General features: G+C 35.0%; 1 protein-coding gene and 1 non-coding gene across 2 annotated transcripts; one reads left to right on the top strand and one right to left on the bottom strand.

Moving 5' to 3' along the window:
• Window positions 1-829: 829 nt before the first annotated feature.
• LOC131173014 (uncharacterized) lies at window positions 830-1,483 on the bottom strand. Its single transcript, XM_058134659.1, has one exon. It carries the CDS (start codon window positions 1,481-1,483, stop codon window positions 830-832), a length of 654 nt encoding a protein of 217 aa, XP_057990642.1.
• A 4,357-nt stretch (window positions 1,484-5,840) lies between these two features.
• LOC131173653 (small nucleolar RNA R71) lies at window positions 5,841-5,947 on the top strand. Its single transcript, XR_009143966.1, has one exon. It is a non-coding gene; the product is annotated as a small nucleolar RNA R71 (small nucleolar RNA).
• Window positions 5,948-13,090: the final 7,143 nt, after the last annotated feature.

Below are 13,090 nucleotides of genomic sequence, written 5' to 3'. Positions count from 1 at the left end.
TCAAGCAAATTACAAGAATTTAAGATAAAAGTGTGCATACCTCCCTTGAGAGAAATTTTCCACCCCCAAAACTTCAATTTCTCTTCTTCTTTTTGCTACCAATTACTCTAGCAAGATCAAGTGGCAAGTTTTATTGAAGGTGGCTATGGGAAATACGGAGGGGAAGTCAAGAGATTGAAGCTTTGGAAGAGAAATAATGGTGGAAGGGAGATGGGGCAAGGGTGTCGGCCAAGGGAAAGTAAAAAGAAGAAGATGGCTTTTCATTTAAGGGTTTTTGTCTCTTACTTATATGCTCATCCTCTTTTTAAATTTTATTTTTAATTTGGTCATGCTTATGTCATAATTTTAATTAAGTTTTCATTTCCTTTCTTTTCTTCATTTAATTACATATTTCTAGTTAAATTTTCATAAAAATTTTCTTCATATTTTATTACTTTAATTTTACTTAATTTAATTGACATTTTGGTCATAAATCAACTCTGAAAGTGAATTGACCAAAATACCCTTTATCGGGTTATAGTCCATCTTTTTCATTAATACCGATATTTTCCATAACCCAATGGTTATTTTGATTTTTATTCTACTTATTTCAAATTATTTTTATCTTATTTTTAGTCCTCAATCTGGCTTTGAATAGTACTATTCACTGATTGGACATGGTACTATTTATAGCTCGAAAAAATTCAGGTGTTACAAGTAGTACTTAAGCCAAAGGTAAAGGTGGGTTAGCTTCCAAAGATTGTGCATAGGCTACAATTTCTTTATTTTCATCCTCTACTCTGTGGATGTGCACTATGAAAGCTTCAAGAGGGTCCTCGGGATATCTCTTTTAAAATTTCTCCTCTATAAGCTTGTCTGTGATATCAACCTTTAAACATTCATTAGATTTAGATTTATGCTTCATTGCTCTGAACAGGTTAAATTTCACTTTTTTATCTCCCAATTTGAGAGTTAACCGCCTATTTTTGACATCTATAATAGCTTCGACGATTTCTAAGAATGGCTTTCCCAATATTATGAAAATTTGAACATCTTCTTCTATCTCCAGGACTACAAAATCTATAGGAATAAAAAATTTTCCTACCTTGATAGGGATGTTCTCCAAGATACCAACTAGATATTTAATAGATCTATCTGCTAATTGTAATGAGATAGTGGTTGGTCTAAGTTCTCCAACATTCAGCTTTTGGCATATGGACAGGGACATTAGGCTCACACTAACACCAAGATCACAGAGGGCCTTGTCTATGTTCATATTATCAATGAGGCAAGGTATGGAGAAGCTTGCAGGATCTTTTAGCTTTGGAGGTATCTTGTTTTGTAGGATGGCGCTACATTCCTCTATCAAAGCAATAGTCTCATAATCCTCCAGTCTTCTCTTCTTAGAGAGAATTTCCTTTAAAAATTTTGCATATAATGATATTTGAGATAGTGCATGGATCACCAACAAATAATAAAATAACAAGTAGAGTATTATTCCCATGAGAAATTTATAGGTATAAGTACTAAGCTAGACAACAATTTTGACTATTTAAACTATTGAAGCTTATGAAGGAATTGTATCTAAACTACTACTATTGGGAATATTTGAAAGTAAGAGAAAATAAAGCCTAGAATTTAAAGAATTCTATGAAGTAAATAATTTCGAAATTAAGATTTCACACTTTAACCCTGTTATGGTTTTAACCTTATTCATTCAATAGATTGAGTGTTGTCACTTTGATGGAAATTAACCCTAAAGTATCCTATATCCTCTCTCAAGGCATCTAAGGTGTGTTTTACTTAATCTGAACCCTACTTTCATGGTAATCAATCTTAATTAAAACCCTTTAAGATCTTTGATTAATTATGGAATTCCACAAAGATTATCAGCCTATCTTTAGGTTAGATTTCTTAGGTTTAAGATCCTAATTTTCTAATACTAATCTTCACCTTTTAGTTCTTCAATTAGTATCTTAGATCATAGCTAAGTGGATACCAAGACATAGCATGCATTAAGAATACAGAATATTGAATCAAAGCACAAAACTCAATTCCATTAAATAAAACTTAGTGTATATCCATAACAGAAATTAAGAGTGCTACTCTCCTAATTCAAGAATTAAGGGAACTACTCACTAATGGTGAGTTTAACAAACATAATTTAATTAAAGTAAAAGAACATAAAACCAATCTGAGGAATTAAAACAAAAGAACCCAGGGAAAGATTCAATAACTTTGGACTTGTGGAACTTTGACTAAGAGATCTCCTCCTTAGTGCTAATGCAATTCTCCTTTAGACGGCTTGGAAACTAATGTTGCTAAGCTAAATTGAAAGTCTTTTTTCAAAGCCCTCCCTCTTGCTTTTTGTCTACTAGTATTTATATTGGGTGCCCTAGGGTTATGTTTTAGAGTCCCAAGGGTAGTAGAAGTCAACTTGGCATGCGAAAATTAGAGCTGTAATTGAATTAAGAAACTGGTTGTTGCATAGTACACGACCAGTGTATCACTACACGGCCTAGGGCGTGTAAGTCTTTGGAGTTTATTTGGCTTCTTTTCAGATGGGCAGTAGAAGGTTACATGGGATATAAAAGTTTACATAGGTCTAGGTACACGGCCCGTGTACTATTTTCTTTCCTTTAATTTTTTAGGCTTTGATGACTAGAAGTTTACACGGGTCCTTGGATGGTACACGGGATAATTTACACAGCCTGTGTACTGAGGCTTTCTCATGACTTATTTAATTTTCCCCAGGTAAAAGGTTACATGGGTCATGGCTGTGTTTACACAACCCATGTACTTTAGTGCAGCAACTTGCCCTGCTTCTCCTTCTTTCTAAACTTGTCTAATTTGCTCTTATGCCTTCGATTTTCTTTAGAACACCTGAAAAAATACAGAAAACATAAAATTAAGTGGAGATCAACTACTTTAACAAAAAATAATGAAATTAACAAAAATGCATGTGATTAACTACCTATATGCTATGAAATGCAATACAATTATGCCTAAAAATATCTATATGATACAGGTGTATCAGTTAGACACCAAATGTCCTAACACTATCCTTTCTAGACCATGAAATGACATTTTTCCTAGTTCAAAACCAAGTTAGTGTCTACACAATGCTGCAAAACTTTAGAAAGATTAACCAAACAAATGTCAAATAAAGATCCATAAACAGAAAAGTCATCAATGAAAACTTCTATTATATCTTTAATAAGATCTGAGAAGATTGCCATCATACACTCTTGAAGAGTGGCTAGTGCATTATATAAGCCAAATGGCATTCTCCTATAGGCAAACATTCCATATGGACAAGTAAAAATGGTTTTCTCTTGATCATTTGGACGGATAGGAATTTGAAAAAATCCTGAATATCTGTCCGAATAGCAAAAATGTGAATGCTTGGCAAGTCTTTCTAACATTTGATCAATGAAAGGAAGTAGAAAGTGATCTTTTCTAGTGGCATTATTCAATTTATTGTAATCTATGAACATTCACTAACTAAACACTATTCTGGTAGGAATTAATTCTTTATTTTTATTTTTTTACCACTGTTATTCTACTTTTTTTTTTTGACTACATGCACTGGACTAACTCATGCACTGTCTGAGATAGAATATATTATACTTGTATCAAGCAACTTTAAAATCTCCTTTTTAACCACTTCTTTCATATTTGGGTTCAACCTCTTCTGATATTCAATAGAAGGTTTGCAATTTTCCTGTAAGATAATTCTATGCATGCAAAAGTTAGGGCTTATTCCCTTAATGTCATTTATTGTGTATCCTAAAAACCTTCCTATATTGCCTCAAAATTCTTAACAACTTATCAACCTTTAAAGTACTCAAATTTGCATTAACAATCACTGGATAAGTTTCATTGGGGCTAAGAAATGTATACCTTAGCTTAAAAGGAAGTTGTTTAAGTTCTACCTTAGGTGCATCTTCTTCCTTCAATGATGGTTGCTTACTTTCATTTCTTTCCACTTGTGTGAGTTGAAAAACTGATGCTGAGATACATGGCAGACTACTCTCCAAGTGTTGAGCAAATGCGACCACATGAGGATTGTCATTGTCTATGTTTTCTCCAGGGACTAAGCAATTTTCAAAGGGATCTTCAGGATATCTTTTCCTAAAATGCTCCTATACAAGCTCATCAATTATATCAATTCTCAAGTAAAAATCAGCTTCATAATGATGTTTCTTCATGGCATTGTCAATGTTGAAAACCAACTGATGTTCCCCACCTCTAGGAGTCAGCTTTTCACCTTTGACATTAATTAATGCTCTTACTGTAGCTAGAAAAGGCCTCCCTAAAATAATTAGAATGTTAGAATCCTCCTCTATGTTTAAAATGATAACATTAACTGGTATGTAGAATTTTCCAACCTTCAAAGGTACATTCTCTAAAATCTCTTTTAGATATTTAATTGATCTATCTGCTAGCTGAAAAGAAATATGGGTTAGCTTAAGATCTCCCATGTTGAGCTTTTCATATATGGAAAGGGGCATAAGGGTTACACTAACCCTTAAGTTACACAAAGCTTTTATAGAATATGATTCTCTAATATGGCATGGAATTGAAAAACTTCCCGGATCCTTAAGCTTAGGAGGAAGCTTCTTTTGAAGTATGGCACTACACTTTTTTGTCAAAGGTATAGTCTCATTATCTTCAAATTTTCTCTTATTTGAGAGTATTTCTTTCAAGAATTTTGCATAAAAGGGCATTTGGGACAATGCATCAATGAAAGGCACATTGATGTGAAGCTTTTCAAAGCCTCCAAGAACTTTCCAAATTGCTTATCAAGTCTGGCTTTTTGGAATCTTTGTGGAAAGAGAAGCTATGGCTTGTAAGGTTATAGAGGTATATACTTCTCTTCTTTCTCTTCAATTTCCTCTTTACTTTTACTTGAACCCTCTTCTTTTTCACCCTTTTGTTTTTCATCTCCCACAACATTTTTCTCATTTTCTCTCTTTTCACTTTTTCCACTCTTTTCATTGTTTATTATCTTCCCACTCCTTAATGTGATAGCTTAACAATGTTCCCTTAGGTTTTTCGATTGACTTGGAAGCTTTCCCATAGACTTTGTACCTAAAGAGCTCAATTGATATGCAATATGTTTTTCTAGCATTCTATTATGAGTTTGCACTTGCTCTAGCCTTGCTTTCATCTCTCTCATTTCTTCGTCATGCTTAGTTTGATTAGCAAGAATTTGCTGTAGCAAAGCTTCAGCTGTAGAACCTTATTCTTGTTATCTAAGTGAAGGAGCATGATTTGTATTCCTTTGCTAAAAATTTGGCAATGGTTGCCTATTCTGTTGATAAGGATGTCTTGGTTTTTGTGGTTGGAAATTCTGAATTGGAACTGAATTTTGCTAATTTTCCTATGAAAAATTGGGATGATTCTTCCAAGCTGGGTTATATGTTTAAGAGTAAGGATTTTCCATCTGCTTGTTTCCATAATTTCCAACATAAGCAGCTTGTTCACCATAATCTGCTCCATAGCTGGTAGTTCCTTTCGCATAAGCAATTTGTTGAGAATTTCGAGAGGATGATGAAGCGACTAGGATACTTAAATCCTTTATCTTCTTTGCTAATATATTTGTAAGTGCATCAAATTTGGCATTGATCATATTAAATGGATCAAGATCATATATTCTGGCAGCTTGTTTCTTTTGAGTTAGAGTTGGCCCTCTTGGACTACTCAAAAGATGAGTGTTCTTTGCAATTTTCTCTAACAACTCATAAGCTTCATCCTCATTTTTAATGATAAATCCACTCCCAGTTTGAGCATCAATAATTCCTCTAATAGCTAGGGTGACATTTGTGTAGAAATTCTTATTTATCATCCATTTTGGAATGGCATGATGTGGACATTGCCTCTCCAACTCCTTCTATCTCATCCATGACTCATAGAGGGTCTCATCTTCTCTTGGTCTCAAAGCTATCATTTGATTTCTCAATTCCTGAGTTTTTCCAGGTGGAAAATATTAGGCAAGAAGTTTGCATCAATTCTTAGTCTTGCTATGCTCTCCCTCAAATCATCAAAATGAGGGAATGCATTATCCATCATACTTTCCCTAGGCATATTAGTATTGACTGTTAGTAGTATGCCCTAGAGCATATCATTTAGTATGTATCTTGTACATATTTTATTAATAAAAGGCAATTTCACTTTTCCGTTTACATAATGTATTTATGTGTAATAGAAAAGGTCCATTGATATTTTGTTAGAAATTTTATTCTTAAGTTGTTAAGAATATGAGTGACAGTATTTCTAGCACAAAGTAGCATAAATTGGTTCATAATCGAGGATACTTCACAATAAGGACATGACTTATCTAGAAAGATTGTAATCATGTTTGTTCCCAAAGTATTTATATGAGATATAAATAAGATAGAATGGTGAGTCTCATGCTATATAACAAACATGATAGGCCCTTATACATGATAAGTGGGCCGAACCAGTGACACTTATGACAATCACGTGGAAGTTTACTCTTGTCAATGCATTGTCATAAATCATATCAGTGCATATAATCTTTAGACCTGAGATAGCATAGTTATCTTTTATATAGATGGTTTGAGTTTGATACTGCTTTCATATTTGTACAGTGTATGGGTATATGGGCATGTGTTGGCTCCTACTAGTTATATAGGGAGGTAGGTGTTGATCAAGATGGAATCTGTTACCCTAAGTAAATAGGGATAAAGTTCTATGTTCATTTAATTATTCTTGATGTTTCAAGTTCCTGGCCAGGACAGACAGATTTAATCAGAAAAGAGTTTCTGATGAGAAAATCTTTTTAATCAAGAATTGGAATTAAAAGAGAACATAATATTCATAGTAAATGGGGTTTGATATAAACTATGACTCTAGCTCAAATTGAAATTTTGTAATAGAGAGATTCTAGTGCATGGTAACATATGATTATAAGTTCATTTAAGGTATTCCTTATTACTAATTGGGTGGCCATGGCATGCTATGTTAGGTGTTAACCATGGTCTATGAGGTGCCTAAAATGATTTAGAGAAATTATTTATGGTAAGAAAGAGTTCTGATGATATTAAGAGTTAATATCATATCTCATTGCCAATTAGTGATGAGCCTAGTGAGTCACACACATACACAAGTAATCACCAAGTTAAATGTGATTTAATTGATGAATTAAAGAGTTTAATTGATTAATTAAAGAGGTTTGGTGTTCAATAAGATTGTAAAGTCCCTAGCATGGCTTAAAACCAAATCTAGGTTATTGGATGTATAATATAAGTTAAATTTATATTTAAAGTGTTTAAATATGAATTTAATTGTGAGAAATTAATTAATGAAGATTAATTAATTAATTTATATTTGATATAAATTGATTAGAAGAAGAGAAATAATTATTTTAGGTTGAGAACTCAAAGTTACAACACAAGGGTAATTTGGTCATTTCACAGGGTGACATGTGGCACCATGAGATGATGACACATGGCATTATGGTTTGTCATTTGTCTTCCTATCCTGCAAGATGATCAAAGTCAAGATTAAGTCTAGCTTTGACACTTGGCTTAATGTGATTAGGTCAATTAAAATTAAGATGCAATCAAGTGATGACATGTGGCAAGGGTTTTAAGTGATAACCTAATTATATAATGTGATATTATAAAAGAATAAAACACATTCTGATTTTTTATCTCATAAGTGCTGCCACCTCTATGCCTTCTTGGTATCTTCTTCTTCTTCTCTCATTAATTCAAAGTGAATTGCCCATATTCTCTTGAATTAAAATTGCTAGAAATTGTTTCTAGTGTCCTATATACATCTATAACCTCTCTAAAGGCAAATCTCTAATTTCTAATTGGTTGGCAAGGCTTGAGAAGCTATTCAAGGGGCTGCCATTGGTGATCTTGGTGTGGACAAACTAGAGGGACAATATTTGGGGTCCTAGGTGCTTCACAAAGGTATCAATCACATCTACAGTGCATCAAAAGGTTAGTGCACATATTCTTGTATCAATCTAGGGTTCTAGTGAATTAATTTTTAATTCTAAAATCTTAAATGGTAAATGTAGATCCTAATACATATTAAAAGGGTTTTAATATGTAATTGAACATTGAAATCAATTAGGTATATAATGAATCTTGCATAATGCATGAGACCTTAGAAGAAAATTTTTGAATTCAATGTTCTAATCTAATAATTTTCATGCTTTCGATCCTTCAATTGGTATCAGGGCCACTATATTTGCTATTTAGATTGTTTAATATATAATTTAATTGTGTGATTTGATCATAAGATGATTGATTCATTGCTAGTTGCAAATAAAAGTGTGGCGGCATCATGGTTTGATGAATCATGGTGCGCATAGTTTGGGCTTTGAATGTGCAATTGTTGTATGATCTAAGGCCCATCCCATGACTAATTAAAATATTTAATTAGGAGTTTTAATCACACAATTAAATTTTGATTCAAATCTGGATTTTTAAATTTATTTAAATGTGATTCAAATATGAATTTTTAAATTTGTTTGAATGTGATTCAAATATGAATTTTTTAAATTTGTTTGAATGTGATTCAAATCTGAATTTTTAAATTTATTTGAATGAGATTCAAATATGGATTTTTTAGTTGAATATGAGATATTCAATTTAATTTTAGTATGCATGTTTTATTTAATTGTTAAATGGTAATATGCATAACGGATGATCATGGACAATAAAAGACCAATGTGATTGGATTTATTTCTTTTATTTTTCTTTGGATTGTAAATTAATTAATTTATTTTGGTGGCATGTATTATAAAGGTTGTAATATTTTTGGGTTATAATTTCATTTATTTGAGGATTTTAAAGTCCATGTTCTTGTAAATTCGCCTTTGTATGCGAAGGATTACAATGTAATGGATTACAAGAAGATCAAGGAGATCAAGAGCATTGGTGGGACCAGTGGGAGGAATTCAAGATCAAGTGTTGATTATGTACTCCTTCAGCAACTCTTGTAAAATGAATGAATGAAATGCACTTAGGAATGCCCTGATTCAATTCTTGGTGGCTCAGAATTGAATCCCTTAGAAAGTCCATGATCATACCATATTTATTATTTATCCATGTATGCATGAGATGTATGGGAATGTATGCAAGTATATGATATATGCATGCTAATTGGATAATGTGCAAAGTGAGACCATAATAGTAATTAAGCCGACCACAAAATCTTCCAAACAAATAATTAAGTTAGAAATGGTATAATTAAAGTAATTATATCATGGACCCTCTATTGAGGCAATTATTTTAAGAAATTTTAAATACTTGCATATGATGCAATTAATTTAAGAGATTTTCTTAAGAATAATTGTTAAACATGAGATGTTGTAAATATGTAAATGGTTTTGTGGCCAATAATGGATGTGCCTGAGGACATTAAAATTATTTGCATATTTACTGGCTCAATGGGATCAACTTAACTAATGCAAGATAAGTCAATAATGGATATGCCTGAGATTTTGAGCATTAGGGGCTAGGTAAAAGGATTGAACCTCACATGAGATGTGATGGGCAAGGAATTGCTCACTTACAGTTTATTGTAATTCCAATAATGGATGTGCCTGAGGATGATCAATAAGACTATAAGAATTCAATCACCCACTAGAAATCCATCCAACTAGGATTTCCGTTTCCTACTTTGGAAGTGTAGGATTCGCTAAGTTAGTGGGAGGACCAATTTGATTAAAAGACCATAATCATTTTGGTTAATTACATAATACATTTACTAATTAATCTGGTTATTTTCTGCATTTAATCTTCTGATAATAATGAGAACACAACAACCACTACCATCCAATATCCTTGCGAGCATACTTGATCACAATAGGTTGACAGGATCTAATCTTTCTAATTGGCTAAGAAATTTGAAACTTTTCCTGAACCTTAAACATATAGGATATGTTCTAGACTCAAAGGTTCCTGGTCCCTTACCTCTAGAGGCCACTCAAGAGGAACATGATACTTTGGACAAATGGAAGGAGCATGATATGAGAGTTAAGTGTTGCATGCTTGTTTCTATGAGTAATGAGTTACAGAAGCAACATGAAAATATGCAATATGCAAGTGAGATCCTCCTTCACCTGCAAGAGTTGTATGGTGAGTACAGCAGGAATGCTAGGTATGAGATATCTAGACAGCTATTCCACATGAGGATGTATGAGGGACAAAATGTTGGGGATCATGTCCACAAGATGATTCGGCTTATTGAGCAGCTGGAACATCTTGACTTTAACATGGATTTCCAATTGCAGACGGATTTGATCGTTCAGTCCCTACCTGAGTCATTTGGGAATCTTGTGCTAAATTTTCATATGACTAAGCAAGAATACACCTTGGCTGGTTTACTTAATATGCTAGTTATTGCCCAAAAGAATATGCTAGGCAATAAAGGAAAAGAGGTAGCTTTGATTGCATCTTCTTCTGCTAGAAAGTCCAACAAGAAGAAGGGCAATAAGAAAAAGAAACCTCAAATTCCTGGTCCTTCTAAGAAGATAGCCAAACAGAAAGGGAAGACCAAAGCTGATGGAGGCAAAGGAAAGTGTTTCCATTGCCAGAAGGATGGGCATAGGAAAAGGAATTGCCCAGAGTATAGCAAGTAGTAGCAGCTTGCAGTAACGAGATATTACACCCGGATTGGTAATGGCTCAACTGTTGAAACCTTAGCCATAGGATCTAAATTTTTATACATGTGTGGACATGTTTTGTATTTAAATAAGGGTTTTGCATGTACCTAATGCTTTTAAGAATATCATTTCTATATCTAGTTTGACTAGAGATGGTTATGAATTTCAGTTCATAAATGATGTTTGCAATATATATTTTAGAAATAAATATGTTGGTTCGGGTTATATGCATGATGGACTTTATTATTTAAATAATAATGTTAAATACAAATCTAATGCAAACAATCTAAAAGAATGCAATGCCATGGTGAAAATCAACTCAAGTTCAAAATATATATATATTTTAGGAAGATAGATCATGCCCCCCTGTATCTAGTAAATACTGCTATGGTGTGGTGGAGGAGGAGACAAGCAGATAGAGAGAAGGGCTTGTGTACCATCAACACATGGGAGACTTAAAAAAGGAGCTAAAATGGCAATTCTACCCCGAGAATATTGCTAAAGAGTCTCAAGCCAGACTTAGGCGCTTGTCTCAGAAGGGGAGCATACGGGACTATGTCAAAGAATTTTTAGAGACGCTCCTGGAGATTCCAGACTATCCAGACCAGGAAGCCTTCTATGCTTTCCTTGATGGCTTGCAACACTAGGCCAAGATGGAAGTGGAGAGGCGAGGAGCTGACAACCTTGCTTTAGCCATTGCAATAGCTGAGTCTTTGGTGGAGTACAAGAAGAGTGACAAGGACAAAGAGAAGGACAAAGGCAAGAACAAGCCATACAAGGGAAAGAGTGGGGGAGACTTTTCACACAACTCATGCCCCACACACACCAAGGAAGCAGGGTCCAAGAAGTTCAAAGAATTCAAGCAGCAGGAGGGACCTTCTAAAGGCCAACACTTCAAGAAGAATGGAGACAGGCCGCCACTCAAATGCTTCCTATGTGACAGACCACATCGGGCGTGGGACTACCCAAAGAAGGCTGGTCTTTCTGCACTAGTGGAGCAAGTAAATGCCAGTCCTCAACCAAAGGAAGGTGTCAGCATGGGATCTCTACAGCTTGCAGTTGTTCAAGCAAAGCCGAAGGAGGCTATAAAGGAGAAGATGGGACGCCTCTTTGTGCAAGCATCTCTTGGAGGAAAAGAGGTAAGAGCTCTAGTCGATATTGGTGCTTCTGATAATTTTCTTAAACTTGAGGAAATGCAGCGCTTGGGGATCCGATTCACACCAGAGAGGGGTTGGCTTAAAGCTATCAACTCTAACCCAAGTCCAATCCATGGAGTAGCTCATGATGTGCCGATTAAACTAGGTGAGTGGCACGACAACTTGGACTTTTCCATTGTCTCTATGGATGATTATGCTTGTGTTCTTGGTGTGGATTTCATGGATAAGGTTAAGGCTATCCCCACCCCCTTTGTAAATAGTATGTGTATCTTAAATGAGGGAGGCTCATGTACTGTCCCCCTATCAAGGGGAAAAGTGGGGAATGCCACCCTTTTGGCTATGCAAATTGCTAAAGGGATTAGGCGTGATGAGCCTACTTATTTGGTGGCATTAAGGCATGATGAGGAGCCACCAAAGCCTATCTTGCCGAGGGAAATTGAAGTTGTTTTGGATGAATTCCATGATGTTATGCCACAAGAGCTGCTAAAAACACTTCCTCCAAAAAGGGAAGTTGATCATCGTATCAAACCTTATCATTATAAAGAGCTTTCCTTACTAGTATAACCTTGAGCAGTGTAATGTATCACACCCTCACAAATAAGCTCTCGAAAGTCCTTTTTTTTTCCTCTAGGTTACCTGTAGAGTGAGGTTCAACGGGTGTAATTCATTGTGGGGGCAAGAGGGAGGTACGTGTTGATGGCAGGCAACATGGGCAAAAATGAAATTTTTAGCCAAATAGGCCTACCGGGCGAGCTAGAGAGCAATCGGGCTGCTGATGGAGCAAATGAGGTTAAGTCTGCGAGCCAAGCCCCAAAATGAGGTTCACTGCAGGCATTGGGCATGCTGGACTGAGGAGCGCCCCAAAACGAGGTTCAGGAAGGCCTAACGCAAGCCCGAAGGCCAATCGGGTGCATGGGAGCAATAGGCAGGAGAACTAGGCCCAAACGAGGTTCACTAGCGCTGGCAGCCCGCCAAAACGAGGTTCACCACCAGTTTTTTGCTAGCCTGCCCATTTTCAAATTTTGGCTGCCAAAGGGAGTTCCAACTCGGCCAAAGCACTATAAATAGGGGTCTTGGAGCTCATTTTCATGCATAAAGTGATTCACAAACCTCCTTTTACACTTAGGCAATTTTCTAGCTCTCTTGTGAAGCTTTAGGCTTGTAAAGCTATTTTCTTGAGTTATAAAATTACTTCCCTTTTGCCTATTTCTCTCAAGTGTGTTTTTCACTTTATTCTCATACTCTCACCATCTTTCACCTTTATCACCCATTTTAGTCTATTTCATATATACTACTTGAG

The sequence above is a fragment of the Hevea brasiliensis genome, chromosome 14, assembly GCF_030052815.1.
Source record: "Hevea brasiliensis isolate MT/VB/25A 57/8 chromosome 14, ASM3005281v1, whole genome shotgun sequence".
NCBI classification, from domain to species: domain Eukaryota; kingdom Viridiplantae; phylum Streptophyta; class Magnoliopsida; order Malpighiales; family Euphorbiaceae; genus Hevea; species Hevea brasiliensis.
The sequence above is the reverse complement of the archived record's forward strand: the minus strand, read 5'-3'. Positions and strand labels throughout refer to the sequence as shown.